Source organism: Dendropsophus ebraccatus, chromosome 9 (assembly GCF_027789765.1).
Source record: "Dendropsophus ebraccatus isolate aDenEbr1 chromosome 9, aDenEbr1.pat, whole genome shotgun sequence".
Taxonomy (NCBI): Eukaryota; Metazoa; Chordata; class Amphibia; order Anura; family Hylidae; genus Dendropsophus; species Dendropsophus ebraccatus.
The window spans coordinates 53,804,429-53,819,870 of NC_091462.1; the positions used below are offsets into that span (position 1 = coordinate 53,804,429).

At 45.8% G+C, this 15,442-nt stretch overlaps 2 protein-coding genes across 5 annotated transcripts in view; one reads left to right on the forward strand and one right to left on the reverse strand.

The window, feature by feature from the left end:
* Window positions 1-323: 323 nt before the first annotated feature.
* On the reverse strand, window positions 324-6,271 carry NDUFB3 (NADH:ubiquinone oxidoreductase subunit B3). The gene is made up of 3 exons (XM_069983341.1): window positions 6,166-6,271; window positions 1,351-1,489; window positions 324-565 (listed from the first exon to the last, which is right to left on the reverse strand). The coding sequence occupies exons 2-3, from the start codon at window positions 1,485-1,487 to the stop codon at window positions 409-411; spliced, it is 294 nt and encodes a 97-aa protein (XP_069839442.1). The 5' UTR covers window positions 1,488-1,489; window positions 6,166-6,271; the 3' UTR covers window positions 324-408.
* Window positions 6,272-6,439: 168 nt separating this feature from the next.
* HYCC2 (hyccin PI4KA lipid kinase complex subunit 2) overlaps window positions 6,440-15,442 on the forward strand; it is an 89,333-nt gene continuing 80,330 nt past the window's right edge. For 2 of the 4 annotated variants that reach the window (XM_069983338.1, XM_069983335.1), the window contains exon 1: window positions 6,440-6,573. The gene's annotated coding sequence lies outside the window, so the exon portion shown is untranslated. Of the gene's footprint in view, window positions 6,574-14,590; window positions 14,731-15,442 lie in introns of all 4 variants that reach the window. The other 2 variants (XM_069983337.1, XM_069983340.1) reach the window with 2 other exon arrangements.

Genomic DNA, 15,442 nt, shown 5'->3' on the forward strand with positions numbered 1-15,442 from the left:
GTCCTGCTTTTGTTATGTTTGATGACAAGTACTCTTTAATATTCTAGAAGACGATCGTTAGTACTATTTACTATACAAAATATGGATGAAATTCAGATCACATACTGATTCCATCCATAATACAACCATAGCTCGCATCTGTATTACAGTCGTATTGCTACATGCTCATGTGAAATAGGCCTTAGGAATGATTAATGTTATATCAAATTGATATGATGGCACTACTGACTTTTCATGTAAAAACACATCAGCCCCATTTTCAGACTGTTGCATTGTGTTAAGCATTTAAAGAGTTAACCAACAGCATAAAAATACAAAGTGTATAATTTAGAACAGAAGTTTAATAAAGTTTCTTTGCAAATTACAGATTTATTAACAGCCAGCTTGTGATCGCTTGTGCACTCTGGTTCAGTGGTGACCACCGTTTTTCTTGGGAGGAAAGAGGGCATATTCTACACCAAGTGCCACGACGAAAGCTGCAAACCCCCATTTAAAGCCTTTGAAGATAACTTGGCTTATGGTGATTGGTTTAGAAAATTCTCCCATGTACCTCCAAGCTTCATTCCTGGAAGAAAAAAACAAACAAACATAAAAATTAATATTTTTATCTTAATGTATAGATGGTTGGACAAGTATTAAACCTGTTGAAATAAAGATTTAATTTTTATGCTACCTTTTTTCCATTTGGTTCTCATTCAGGTCAGACCACTAGGATGGGGGAGGTTTCTACTATGGATCAGAGGCAAAGGCCCTGTGCCCAATAATACAGAGGAGACAAAACTGATGCCACTAGAACAGCGGTGCACAGCCTGTGGCTCTCCAGCTATTGCAATCCTACAACTACCATTATGCCTGTGATGATAGCCAGGCAGGATGGGAATTGTAGTTTTGTAGCAGCTGAAGGGCAACAGGTTGTGCATCCCTGCACTAAAGTAACACAGATGACTCCAATGGCAGAACAATTCACAGATTGATAGCCAGATGGCAGGGAATTAGAACTATGAATAGGAAATCTCAGCAGCCAGACTTTAAGGAGTTCTGTCAAATGGAGCCCAATTTTTTTTTTTTTTTTGCACAGGGTATTTCTACAAAGCTGTGGGGGTAAACTGACTGTCATTGTAATGTTAAGAGATATATCATCACTCTCAGTGGTTTCACACATGAAAGGATTACAAAACCCTATTTACCAATCTGTATTTTAAGATTTCACATACATACAAGGAAATGATTCCGTTGTCATTGGTTTCCCAAGTGCAGGGACATTTAACATGTTGCAAGATAAAATCACCTCAGATCTCCCTTGTCTGCCACAAGGAATACAGACAGTATAACCTATGCTCTGAACGTTACCTCAACCATGGATCCCTCAGTCCCTTTTTTGCAAGCCTTTTTTGTACGTCTTCCAAAGGGGTCCCTTCTATTTTCCATATTCTGTAATCAGGTATGTGCATCTTCCCATGTCCATGGTGTTCATGCCCGTGGCCCATACCTGTGACACATAGGAGTATACAGAATTCCATCAATTATCTAGGATGATGTGTGTCCTCTAATATAAAGATAAGTATGTTAGTTGAGTATTCCAGGTTTATATATGTTTATACATCATACAGCAATGTAATATATATAGTATGTTCATGTCCACTCCTAAATGAAATATGATCTCAGCTTTCTGTCATCCAATATAGCTTCTTGGTCATATGAGAATATTCCTTTTGATAGACAGCAAGGTAAAATCTTGGAAAAGCCTGAGATCTGATATAGAGAAAATATGTTGAGTGAAAGCGCATTACAGACAAAACATTTATATTTCCTACCTAAACTAAATGATCAGGTATCCATATCATGTTATCTAAATGTTGAGGCTATTGGTGATCATAAGGCATATGCACCGTGAAAGCTCCTAGTCCATATAAACAGTGACGTATGCTAGAGGTATACAACAGGTAAAGCTCCTTACATATACAAGAAGAGCAGTATCAAGGGCATCTGTGTTGTTCACAGCAACCAACTTTATTTTTTGTACATTGCACTGGAACAAAGCACACTTTTTATAACATGATTCATAGACAAGTGCTGACTTATGCAAAATATAAACCAAGTCTGCCACCTGCTGGTAAACTAAAGTAATGACAGAATAATGCAAAATATTTAAACCAATATCACCATATTAAAAAGGATATTCTTTTAACAAAATAGATGGGCTAGGATATGCATAACTTGTGAACAGTAAGTGTGTGACTGCTGGGAATGTTAGGGCCATATTGCTGCCTTCTCTTCATAGCTGTTCCTTGCACTGTGCAGAAAACAATGGAGGACAGGTGGCACTAAATCTGAGCTGTGACCCCTTCAGTTTAAGGATCAGTGGGGGTCCTGGTAGTCAAACTCCTAACAATCATGAAGGGATGTCACATCTAAGCAATAATACATCACATTCTGAGATGGAAATAACGCTGTCACATTAAAAATGCAGTTCAGTCTGCAGGCATCTTGGTATAGAGCAGACTGATATTTAGTTTGTAGATAAAGTCCCAGAATAACTAGTCATTTATTCATGTGAATCTGCTTATCCTGGGCTAAGTAGTCATGTGGGCGTCTTACTCAGTGATTGGCAGCTCTCTCTATAGGCACATAATATATGGATAGCAGTCAGAGAGTGAGGGCTGCAAAACATCATCTGCTCTGCAGGGAGGATGACTCATGCATAGTGTGGGACAGTGTGCCAATATACACAGTATCTATGTGTCAAAGCAAAGAAGCCTTAGAGCCTAACATACAGCGATAGTCAGCCAAATCAGGTTGATCTGGCCGATTATTGCAATAATCAGCCAGATCAACCTGATTCGGCCGACTATCACTATATGTAAGGCTTCTTTGCTTTGACACATAGATACTGTGTATATTCGCACACAAAAGAGACAACGATCAGCCTATGAAATGATCATCGGTCGAGTGACAGTCCAACAGTGCTACGTGTAAAAGCGACGCACGGCCGACATCTAACAATTGCATTAACTGACATACATTACCTCTCCACGTTACCTCTCCACGATCTGAGTCTTCTTCTGCCCTCTACTTTCACTCCCGATGCCGAGGCTGCAGCTTCAGAGTGGTCTGTCTGAGCGAAGCTCTGAAGCTTCAGCCAGGGCACCAGGAGGGAAAGTAGAGGGCAGAAGAATACCCGGAGCGTGGAGAGGTAATGTATGTCAGTTTAGGCCAAGGGCTGCATGGACATCGCTAACAATGTCTGTGCAGCCCTTGCTAAACGGTCATTAAGCAGTGTTATAGGCTCAGTAAACCAGTGTCGATCTAGCAGATTAGCGCTTGTTTACATTACTGACCCTTAGGCCTTTTTCACACGATCAGTAAAATTGTCCTTAATTGTGGATCCGTAATCACTGTTCAACTTAGAGCACATTGATTTATATTGGGCTATTCACACAGCCCAATTTAATTTTGATCCGTAATCTGTTCCGTAAAAAAACAAAAAAAGGACATGTCCTAGTTTAAATTGTGATTGTGATACGGTTTTATTAATAGAAGTCTATGGGATCCGTATTTTTTACAGATGTCACATCCGTGATGTCTGCAAAAAAAAAGATAAAATCTATGCAAACTAGTACTATTCACATTTTACGGAAACGGATGCAAATATGGACCACAGAGTAAAAATAGCGGGAGGTTTGGCGGTCCAGAAAAATTACTGAACATGTGAATGAGGCCTAACTTGAATGAACTTGCTGTTACTGATGCATTCATGCTCTACACAATGAACGACTTCCACTAGACTCACAATGTCATACACTGTGGACACCTCCCCCGAAACTCTGCGTGGTACACAGTAGGACCACAAACTCTGATTAGCAAATTTAGCATAAAGACAGCTTAACAGTGAATCCGCTCTTGTTTATATCTAAGCATCTACACTCAAACTATCTATGAAACTTTGCTGTAACCTAATATAGCAAGAATAAAACTGTAAAGCAGTGACTAAGTGTTTTCAGGAACAGGTGTTAAGAAGTGGAAGAAGTGAACTGTTATGGGGCTTGTCTGCTATATAAAACCTCTTGGGAATATGGAATATATATGTAACTGAAGTGGGGTCCCTAGCAAGGGCTGGAATCAGAGGAGAGCGGGCCACTCTTACTCTGCGATGCATGCAGCTAAATCACCTGGGCATGAATTTCAGGGCAGAAAAAAATAACATATGTGATTCTTTGCTGCATGTCCTTGTAGAATCTAAACAGACTTTAAAGAGGATGTACCATCACGTACCTGTTGATAGAATGGCGCCGTACACAGGAACCTGGTCGCGGTTCAAAAAAAACGGACCGCGGCACTGGCTTCCCCGTAAGATCCGTGGGTCAGATTAAAGAGGATAATACAGAGTAAAGAAAAAGATTATCTGGAGAAGCGTGCTTACGCAAGCGAAACAGCTGTCACGTACGCTATACCACATGGTGCTGGCGTCTGCATCGCCGGGGAAAATGGACTGATTTTAAGATATTTGCAATAAAGTCAAGTTTTAATGGCGAGTGCCGTCCGATCATCTTTTTCTTTACTCTGCATTATGATCGTCTCTCTTGCTATTCGGGAGGAGCACCCCAATTACTGATATTCGGCAAGTCTATAGTAAAGAGGCACAACTATTAGACTGTGTTCACATATGCGATAGTGCCGATCACTGTGTCTATGTTTGGAAACAAATTAAAGAGGAGGCACCTGATGGTACATCCTTTTTAACCTGCTGTTACATTCCCGTAGACCAGAAAACGCTACTTTCATCATCCATTTCATTAAGGGTGGGATCACATGTACAGGATCTGGATCATATTTCATGGCGCAGATTTGCTTTGAATCTCGGCCATCAAATCTGCTGCAGATCCTGTACTTGTGAACCCACCCTAATTAGGTTTAGCGCACTGGAGGTAGTACTACAGCAACGCTCTGCAGTGACATGACTGCTGCAGTACGTCAGATGAATATTCATGAAGATGAGCAGGCGGATCTGGGCACCAAGGCAGTAGAACCACCTCCAGTGCACCAAACCTCCTCATTATTAAAATGAAAACAGCACTGAGGATGAAGGTAAAAAAACATCTTCCTCGGCTCCTCCAGGTCTACCGGAACATTACAGAAGGTTAATTTCTTCTAACCTCTCTGATCATGTGGCAATCCATCAGAAAAGCTCCGGTGGATGCTCCAGCCCGTTCACTGGTAGCCAACACACGATTGCTGAAGCCTCTGTGGTCATGTGCAGTACTCCTGGCATCACTGTTCACCAACAGGATCCAAGATGCCAGTAGTCTACCACATGACCACGGCGGGCATGGACTGGCTGCAGCACTCATGTGTAAGCTGCATGTCATCAAACACCAGGCTGCCCATCAGACCTTCTGTGCTGGACTGCTGTCAGATTGGACAGGTGAGTAAAGGTTTTTAGGTTATATGACTGAGTTGATGGTTGGTTTAATGTCTATTTCCTTGATCACATCTCAATATGCAAAGATATCTGCAAACATGTCGGATCTGAGCTCCAAAGGAGAATGATGTGAACCCTGCCCATCATACATGTCATACATAGGGGCCCATGTAAAAAAAAAAAAAAAAGGTAGGATATGCACAAAGATAGAATAGTGCAGGTGCCCGCAATAGCCAGGCGTGCACTGTGCCCGCAATAGCCAGGCGTGCACTGTGCCCGCAATAGCCAGGCGTGCACTGTGCCCGCAATAGCCAGGCGTGCACTGTGCCCGCAATAGCCAGGCGTGCACTGTGCCCGCAATAGCCAGGCGTGCACTGTGCCCGCAATAGCCAGGCGTGCACTGTGCCCGCAATAGCCAGGCGTGCACTGTGCCCGCAATAGCCAGGCGTGCACTGTGCCCGCAAAACAGAGGCCAAAGTAGTAGTAGCCAGGATCTATGGATCCTATACCACATGCACCAGGACTGCCCCAGCACTTGTGTTACACAGAGGCTGACTGGTCACTGCTAGACCCAGGTTGAATATAGGCATAAATAAAGCCCAGGCTGACAGGTGGAGACATCGCAGTGCACACTACCGCCCCCACTATCTACCAGGACTGCTGCAGTGGCAGACCACACCAGTGCACCATCATCCTTAGCGGCCAGGCACATAGAAACTAGTGCACGGAGTGAATTATAACCTTACCTGTACAATCACACTGCTCTAGGGGAGATTTTCCAGCAGACAGGAACCGGAAATAAGCGTCACTGAAGGGCGGATGGTACTCTAGTCACCTTGTAAAAACCTTATTTAATATAGTTGTCAATAAAGTTATCGAAGAAGAAAAAAAACACTGCTAAAAGAGTGACGTGCGCTAAAACACCTGTCCAATTAACACGCCGCGTCTCCACAACGAGGCTTGTAACGCAAACAGCTGTTCTCCTTTTCCTCGATGACGTGTGCGCCAGCCAGTACACCAATCAGGGCGGCGCTTGCTTGCGGAGCGGAATTGGCCTATGGCAGGTGGCGTTGGTGCTTTGCTGCGGCTTGTCAGGAAGAAGAGCAGGAGGGGAGACATGACCGGGGCTCCGGGAGAGGAGGAGGCGGAGTGAGGTAACCGGACAATTGCTGCTCTCCATTGGTGTCAGGGAGCCGAGCAATGTCCCATGTATAGCTTATGGAAGGGTGACCCCGAGCAGTGCAGGAGATAGAGGATATGCCCTGATGGTCGGGGATGGGAGGGGGTCTCACACACTCACCTCTGCAGCACACTTACATCGGCGGTCAGTGACAGCTGTCTGTGTATAGACTGACGGTGCAGACAGCCGGTGTACAGGAGCTCAGTCACTCATGGGGACAGTGTAATCATACAGGGGCATGGGGATGTGCATAGTGTGCAGCTGCCCCAGTGATGTGTATAGTGTGCAGCTGCCCCCCAGTGATGTGTATGGTGTGCAGCTGCCCCCCAGTGATGTGTATAGTGTGCAGCTGCCCCCCAGTGATGTGTATAGTGTGCAGCTGCCCCAGTGATGTGCATAGTGTGCAGCTGCCCCAGTGATGTGTATAGTGTGCAGCTGCCCCCCAGTGATGTGTATGGTGTGCAGCTGCCCCCCAGTGATGTGTATAGTGTGCAGCTGCCCCCCAGTGATGTGTATAGTGTGCAGCTGCCCCAGTGATGTGTATAGTGTGCAGCTGCCCCCAGTGATGTGTATAGTGTGCAGCTGACCCCCAGTGATGTGTATAGTGTGCAGCTGCCCCCCAGTGATGTGTATAGTGTGCAGCTGCCCCCCAGTGACGCGTATGGTGTGCAGCTGACCCCCAGTGATGTGTATAGTGTGCAGCTGCCCCCCAGTGATGTGTATAGTGTGCAGCTGCCCCCCAGTGATGTGTATAGTGTGCAGCTGCCCCCCAGTGACGTGTATGGTGTGCAGCTGACCCCCAGTGACGCGTATGGTGTGCAGCTGACCCCCAGTGACGCGTATGGTGTGCAGCTGACCCCCAGTGACGCGTATGGTGTGCAGCTGACCCCCAGTGACGCGTATGGTGTGCAGCTGACCCCCAGTGACGCGTATGGTGTGCAGCTGACCCCCAGTGACGCGTATGGTGTGCAGCTGACCCCCAGTGACGCGTATGGTGTGCAGCTGACCCCCAGTGACGCGTATGGTGTGCAGCTGACCCCCAGTGACGCGTATGGTGTGCAGCTGACCCCCAGTGACGCGTATGGTGTGCAGCTGACCCCCAGTGACGCGTATGGTGTGCAGCTGACCCCCAGTGACGCGTATGGTGTGCAGCTGACCCCCAGTGACGCGTATGGTGTGCAGCTGACCCCCAGTGACGCGTATGGTGTGCAGCTGACCCCCAGTGACGCGTATGGTGTGCAGCTGACCCCCAGTGACGCGTATAGTGTGCAGCTGCCCCCCAGTGATGTGTATAGTGTGCAGCTGCCCCCCAGTGACGTGTATGGTGTGCAGCTGCCCCCCAGTGACGCGTATGGTGTGCAGCTGACCCCCCCAGTGACGCGTATGGTGTGCAGCTGACCCCCCCAGTGACGCGTATGGTGTGCAGCCCACCCCCCCAGTGATGCGTATGGTGTGCAGCCCACCCCCCCAGTGATGCGTATGGTGTGCAGCCCACCCCCCCAGTGATGCGTATGGTGTGCAGCCCCCCCCCCCCCCAGTGATGCGTATGGTGTGCAGCCCCCCCCCCCCAGTGATGCGTATGGTGTGCAGCCCCCCCCCCCCAGTGATGCGTATGGTGTGCAGCCCACCCCCCCCCCAGTGATGCGTATGGTGTGCAGCCCCCCCCCCCCAGTGATGCGTATGGTGTGCAGCCCACCCCCCCCCCAGTGATGCGTATGGTGTGCAGCCCACCCCCCCCCAGTGATGCGTATGGTGTGCAGCCCACCCCCCCCCAGTGATGCGTGTGGTGTGCAGCCCCCCCCCCCAGTGATGCGTGTGGTGTGCAGCCCCCCCCCCCAGTGATGCGTGTGGTGTGCAGCCCCCCCCCCAGTGATGCGTATGGTGTGCAGCCCCCCCCCCCCAGTGATGCGTATGGTGTGCAGCCCCCCCCCCCAGTGATGCGTATGGTGTGCAGCCCCCCCCCCCCCCCCAGTGATGCGTATGGTGTGCAGCCCCCCCCCCCCCCCAGTGATGCGTATGGTGTGCAGCCCCCCCCCCCAGTGATGCGTATGGTGTGCAGCCCACCCCCCCAGTCATGGGTATAGTGGTCAGCCGACCCCCCCCCCCCAGTCATGGGTATAGTGGTCAGCCGACCCCCCCCAGTCATGGGTATAGTGGTCAGCCGACCCCCCCAGTCATGGGTATAGTGGTCAGCCGACCCCCCCAGTCATGCGTATGCTGTGTAGCTGTATATAGGTCTATATATGTCATTGTGCACAGAAGGTGTGAGCTTTGCCTATGTTATGTCAGTTTAGTATATGAGGCACTGTATTTGTGCCCTCAGAAGGCCAGGTCCTGACCCCTGTGCCACCTCCCTGAGCTCCTGTCATGTACAGGTCAGATTCCATGGCTTTGCCCTCTGCCTTAGTTTATTGCAGTTTTCCTGATGTTACACCATGCAGACTAAGTCAGATCTCAGCTTTGTGATCTCTATGCTTCATGGTCACTTCTGGGCTATCCTATCAGAGTCCCTCCAGGGGTCCAGGTTTTACAGAACATAGTCTTCTCAGATTGACAGGATTAGAAAGCCGTGCCTGCCTTCTTCCAGAAACATTACCACACCTGTCTGTGGGTCATGTCTATTATTGGATCTGGGCACCCTTGCACGGCTGACCCTGTTGATGTGTATATAATAGTGAAGAGGGTCTCAGCGTGCTTCCCCTTTTGCAGGTGCTAGCTACCCCAGACAGATGCCTAGAGGACTCCGGCAGGTGACCTCTTTTGGTAGGGAGGATGCTGAGGTTTCCATTGTACAGTGGCACTGTGTGAAAGTAACTGATATTTGTACAATACTAATGCCCTAGTTGGGTAGTAGCTTTCCACAATAGAGACAGTGTTGCTGTATTTATAGGGCATAAAAACAAGCAGTTTTAGGGTGTGTTCACACTACGGAATCGGCAATGATTTTCAACCGGAGTTTGCGCCACAGACTCTGTTTGAAATTCTGCCTGACCCATTGCTTCAGTGGGATTTAACCCCAGTTAATAGGATTTCTACCCAAAATGTAAAGACAGTCCAATGGAGTGAAATCAGGGGTTAGAGGAGTAGACAGTTTTGCTATTATTTAGCTTTTAGCACCAGATCATGATGCTGACTTATTGGTGGCCACGCTTGGCATTCCCTTCTGTGTATAACACCCACATTCTTATTGAGAGAACACGCAGAGAGAATTACATTACTGGTCATCTCAGCAAGGTTGAATCCACATTGACTTCCCAAATGGCTATGTTGTCTGCTACCAAAAAATCTTGGCACAAAATGTCATTGTAGTATTATAATGCTGCTTGCTTGGTTTACATAGTTTTGTATGTAGAAACCGTTGGAGGTGCTGATTTCCTTAAAGGAAATAGCTGGGTGTGTTTTATACAGACTGTGGGGTTAGCTGTACAGTAGTGTACCCATCATCTCTCACATATCAGAAGTTTTCACCAGTTAGGGCAGCACCCCTTTATTTTACTGCTCGGTTCTGCTCGTGAAAGCAGAGCGAGCGTTATACAGTTTCAGTAAAGTCTATGGGAATGACATTGAATGTCTATCTCTGTTTTCATGAGCAGAACTGAGCATAAAGCAAAGGGATGCAATGCTTGTTCAAGCGCTTCTGCCTCATTCTTCTAGCAACGGGTGGGGTGGGGGTCTCGGCACCCGGAACCCTCCTGATCAGAACGTTTTACACCTCATAAAGACATGTTTTTAAAAGCAATAGGTAACTCTTTAAAGGGGTACTGCGGTGCAAATTGTTTTCTTTCAAAGAATCTGGTTTTAGAAAGTTATATGGATTTGTAATTTACTTCTAATGAAAAATCTTAAGTCTTCCCATACTTATCAGCTGCTGTATGTCCTGCAGGAAGAGGTGTATTCTTTTCTGCTCTGAACAGTTCTTGTCACAGACAAGAGTTGTCAGCAGAGAGCACTGTGTCAGACTGGAAATAATACACCACTTCCTGCAGGACATACAGCAGCTGATAAGTACTGAAGACTGGAGTTTTTTTTATTTTTTTAATAGACGTAAATTACAAATCTATATAACTTTCTAAAACCAGTTGATTTGTAAGAAAAAAAATATTTTTGCTGGAGTCCCCCTTTATGGACTAGAGCTAGATGGAACCTGTGGACCTTTACTGTCACGTGCAGTCAAGTGTGAACTCCCATAGAGCTGACACTAGAGGTGAGGAGGAGCTCCAGCCTGGAGTCCTGGTAATATGATAAATACATTTAGTTCTGATTTTATTCAGGTAGGCTACAATCTAATACATGTCTGGTGTGGGGCATTCTTTTTGTGCTTGCTTCATGTGTTGTATCCAGGTACCTGTCTAGTGTATGTTGCCGGGGTTGATAGTCTTGGTGCACAACACCTTTGTTCCCATGCTCGGTTGTCACTGTACACACTGTGTAATAATAGGGTAACAACACCTCCTCTCACCTGCATTGTGTCTGGTTACTAGATACAGCAGCCATGTAGGTGATCCTGTCATAACACACGCTGAGTGATGCTCTTACAAATGTCAGCCTTGAGTTTATTGCTCTGGATATTTCACCGCCTGCAGTAATGTATGAATGAGCTGTATGACTGGTTCCTTGTGACAGAGTAACCACAGCTGGAACCCGGGAAAGTTCAATAAAGCCGTTTGTTTAAGGCAGGATGGCATGTTTGTGGATCCTCCCATGGCATACAATTATTACCATGACGGTATATTTCCAGTCCTGCAATAGCTGCTGGACAAGGTGTGCTTTCATATTCTCTTTACAGTTCAGCTATGCCTTATATCCCTTGACATGTCTGTTTATTCAAAAGTTTATACATACTTCATGAGAAAACAATTGTGGATCATCCTATAGAGCTCTGCATTTGTGCTGTTGCTTCATTTGGAGAGATGTCTACATTGTCTGACACTGACCAATCAGTGCTTACCATATCCAACACGCCCCTTTGATCAGACAGTTTCAATGGGGTTGTCAACATATTCAGGTAGAAGAACAGATGAAAAGTTGCTCTAAAATTGTTATTTTAGGGGTTATTACAAGTTCTAATGATAGTATTATTGGGAGAGCCGACATATCATCTTCAAATTGTTCATGCTTACAAGGCTTATTCTGTCTGAAAGGTTTCCTCTTAATGGGGCTCTTACTGCTGGCCTTAAAGGTGTTAACCAGCGCTACAAAAACATGGACATTTTCTTCCACCGACAGCCCCACTCTTGTCTCCAGCTTGGGTGGGGTTTTGCTGCTCAGTTCCATTGAAGTGAATGGGGCTTAATTGTAAACCGCACCTGAACTGGAGACAAGAGTCTTGTTTTCTCTGAAAGAACGTGGCCATGTTTTTGTCGCACTGTCATCGGCATTGTGTCTGAACCATGAGTCATTGGGGCGGTTCCCCCGACCAGCTCCGCCCCTGCCCCATCAGCCTTGATTAATTGGCAGGCAGAGCGGAGGCTGCCGGGGCCACCCGAAAGTCTCATGGTACAGACAGCATGAAATAAAATTATGATGGGTTCTTATCAAAGTCCATTGTTACTCTTCAGCTATCCAAAAAGAAGTGGAAAGGTGTATATGTGTACTAGTAAGTTTCATCAATGGGTCCTATCTAAAGATCAGAATGTAGCATTGGACTGACCCTTTAAAGCACTCCATCTACTGCACAGGTACGGACTGTAAGGACTTTGCCACTGTGCTGGAGCTTATTTGTGAGAGTCCAGAGAAAAATACCTTCTTATTCTCCAGTTTTTCTCTACCTCCCCACTGCTTAGTATGCAGTATTGCGTAATGGTTTCTCTAAGCAGATATGTTTAGTAGTCATTAAATGGTGTACTGTTTAGACCTCGCAGTCAAAAGTTGTACGTTGGAGAATAACATACACAGCAGCTTAATAGTTTGCTTCTCTTTTTAGAATCTATTCCTATAAAGGGAACCAATCAGCTGATGTGATTCCCAGCAGCACAGTATAGATCTACTGTGCAGCTCCCCGAGCATCCCAGCCGTGGCTGCAGCAGTAGCTTTACAAAGGGGAAAAACATGTTATTAGGCCACGCAATGGAGGGAGAGGGGCAGCAACTAGTCATCTGGACAGCTTTTTGCCTATCAGCGCTTGGTGCGGGGATGATTGACAGGCAGAGAGGCCACTAACTGGTCTTTCTGTCTGTCAATCATTCTTGCACTGCGTGATGACAGGCAGAGAGCCGTGACTCTCCACCCAGATGACTAGTTTCCTCCCCTCTATCAACCTCGTCCAGCATATTAAAACACCTTTTTCCCCTTTATAAAGCTACTGCCATGATTATCGTTTAGATTCAAACGATTTAACGATAATCTGGACGATAATCGTCCTGTGGAATAGGGCCCTTAGTATCATTGACTTGCATCAAAGATTGAAAGTCCACATTAAATCTACATATTCTCCCTAGAAAGGACAGCGATTATAATCTGTATACAAGTACATGCTTTTTATTCATTGTTTCTTTTATATATTTTTTATATTTTATATTTTCATAGTTACCTAGTGTTACATATTGCCCTCTTTGCAGCTGGTTGTAGGTCATTTGAGGACTTACAGGTTTTTGAGGGCATGAACATAGTGGACTAAGTGCTTTATGGTAGCCGCACATTTTCCAAGCAGAAGTATTTTGATATGTCTACCTGCTGTTTATTGTTACAAGACCTCAATGTAACGTTATCAACAGTCCGCACCTTGCAATCTTTCCAAAAAGGTTTACATTTCAGTCAGTTGTGGAAGGAGGTGACAGCACAGCAGCGGCTGTGAAAAATGAAGCCTTGCAAGGTTACTTGGACTCCAGCCACATTTCCGCAGTGAGTTCATTGCCCTGAAACACTATTGATCATTTTCAGTCGTCATTCTGAGACGAGATCATTTTGACATGGAATCCCCAGGCTTACTCCATTTGCTCTTTTTATTCCCCCCCAGGAATATACAGGATCTTCTGTCCCTTCTGATCTTCTGATAAACACCTCATTGGATAAAATTTTCTGTACTGTGTTGTGGAAGCAGTTGAGGGGAATTTTAGTTCCCTGTTCCTGCTCTCCCCTAGTCCAGTAATCACACTACTTATATTTAGTGTAAACTGAGTCAAACTGCTTGGGTTCTGCAACATTCTCTGAACCAGATTGTTCGTCATTTTGACTCCCTGTGGCTGGAGGAGTCATCCAAATTCTTGGTGTCTGTTCCGCGCTGCTAGTTGCGGTAAACTCTGCTCCGGAGCACTGCCACATCAGATGGCGTGGCAGTGCTCCTAAAGGTGCTCCGGAGCAGCACATGACATGACCAACTAACAGCACATGACAGGCGCTGAGGAGGAAGGTAACACATGCTTTCCTCCTCAGCGTCCCCGGCACTGTAGGGGCCTAGCAGCAGGTTAGATTCCTCTAACCTGTGGATAGTTCCCCTTAAGTCCAAGTGGACACGTTTTCTTCAAATTCCACTGCAGTGTTGGACATTGATAGAAGTTTATGGGTTTATTTGCTTGTTTTCCTTCAGTATTTATTCTTTGAAAAATATTTTGCTGTTTTCTATCATTTGTTTGTAATGAGCTTATGTGTCTCTATGGCAGCCGACTACAACCCCACTCTATGTAGTCTGATCCTGTGGTCCTAATACCTTTTATCACCTGCCCCCAATTCAGTCAGGTAGGAAGAAGTAAGAAATATAGATGGAAGAGAATGCAGGAGTCAGCCATTCAAAATTAGTCTCAAGTCCACTACCATACAGTCACTATAGGAGATGTGGAGATCTCTCACTGTTGCCAAGTTGCAGCTGTTTAGATTCTTAATGTGTGTTTGTGTATGTTTTTGTCACTGTGAACGGTAAGCATTAGCATTGCTATTTAAGACAGCAACAGGACTGATTCGTCTTCAGCGAGATACCTATTGATCTTCCTATAAGTTGGGATTGAAAAGCACTTTATTGTGAAAGGTTAAGGATGTTCATTATCTAATTAATATAGATTGGGGACTACCAAGTAAGCTTCTGCTTCTCATGCCTGTGGACATCAATGGATTCTCTGTGGGTGAATTAAAGTGACTGATGACATATGTCTCCCTGGATAATGCCACAAGTCTTGGACAAAATGTCTACATTAATCAGGTTTAGTATTATGCCTTTTATTAAGTTGTTGGACGGAAAGATCCTAAAGAGAATTTGCTACCACCTTAATGCCATCCTTTCTGATGACAGCAAGTAGTGGCAGACTGTGATTTCACCAGTGTATCTGTTACATGTGGCTGTGGGGTATATTTTCTGAACCTCCTTTTGGTTTTAAAGAAGTATTTATGCTTAGGGTGAAGGTAAATAGAGGGGAAAAAAAACAAACTATACTTATCGCCCCCCACTCTTTTGCCGTTATCTTCATGTCAGTCCCCCACTGCACTACACTTTCTTGTGTCACACAAGGACCTTCCTGCTCAGCCAATCAATGGGGGCAGTGGTTTCCTGCATCAGCCAGTGATTGGCTGAACACAAGGTGCTGCAACAGACACAAAGATGTGCAGTGGGGACAGACATGGAGATAGTGGCGGGGGAGGGGGGATAAGATAGTTTTTTTTTTTTCTACTTCTACCACACAGTGAGATAGTAAAACAATATGTAATTATAAATAGTTATCCTTTCCGCGCTATATTAGTATGGTTACGAGAAATATAGTGGCAATACATTGTATTATTCAAGACGCCAAACTGACCTGTTGTTGAATATGAGCAGTGGTCCTTCACGTGGAAATGGTGAAACTGATCGGTGCTGTATCCAAATGAGGGTCCTATGCGTGTGTTGTCTCTGACATCCACATCGGGGTCCAATAGTT

Coding starts and splice junctions, on each gene's coding strand:
- NDUFB3 (XM_069983341.1), bottom strand. CDS start 1,487: ATGGGCCACGGGCATGAACACCATGGACATGGGAAGATGCACATACCT. Junction 566..1,350: donor CTGAGGGATCCATGGTTGAG/GTAACGTTCAGA, acceptor TTTTTCTTCCAG/GAATGAAGCTTGGAGGTACA.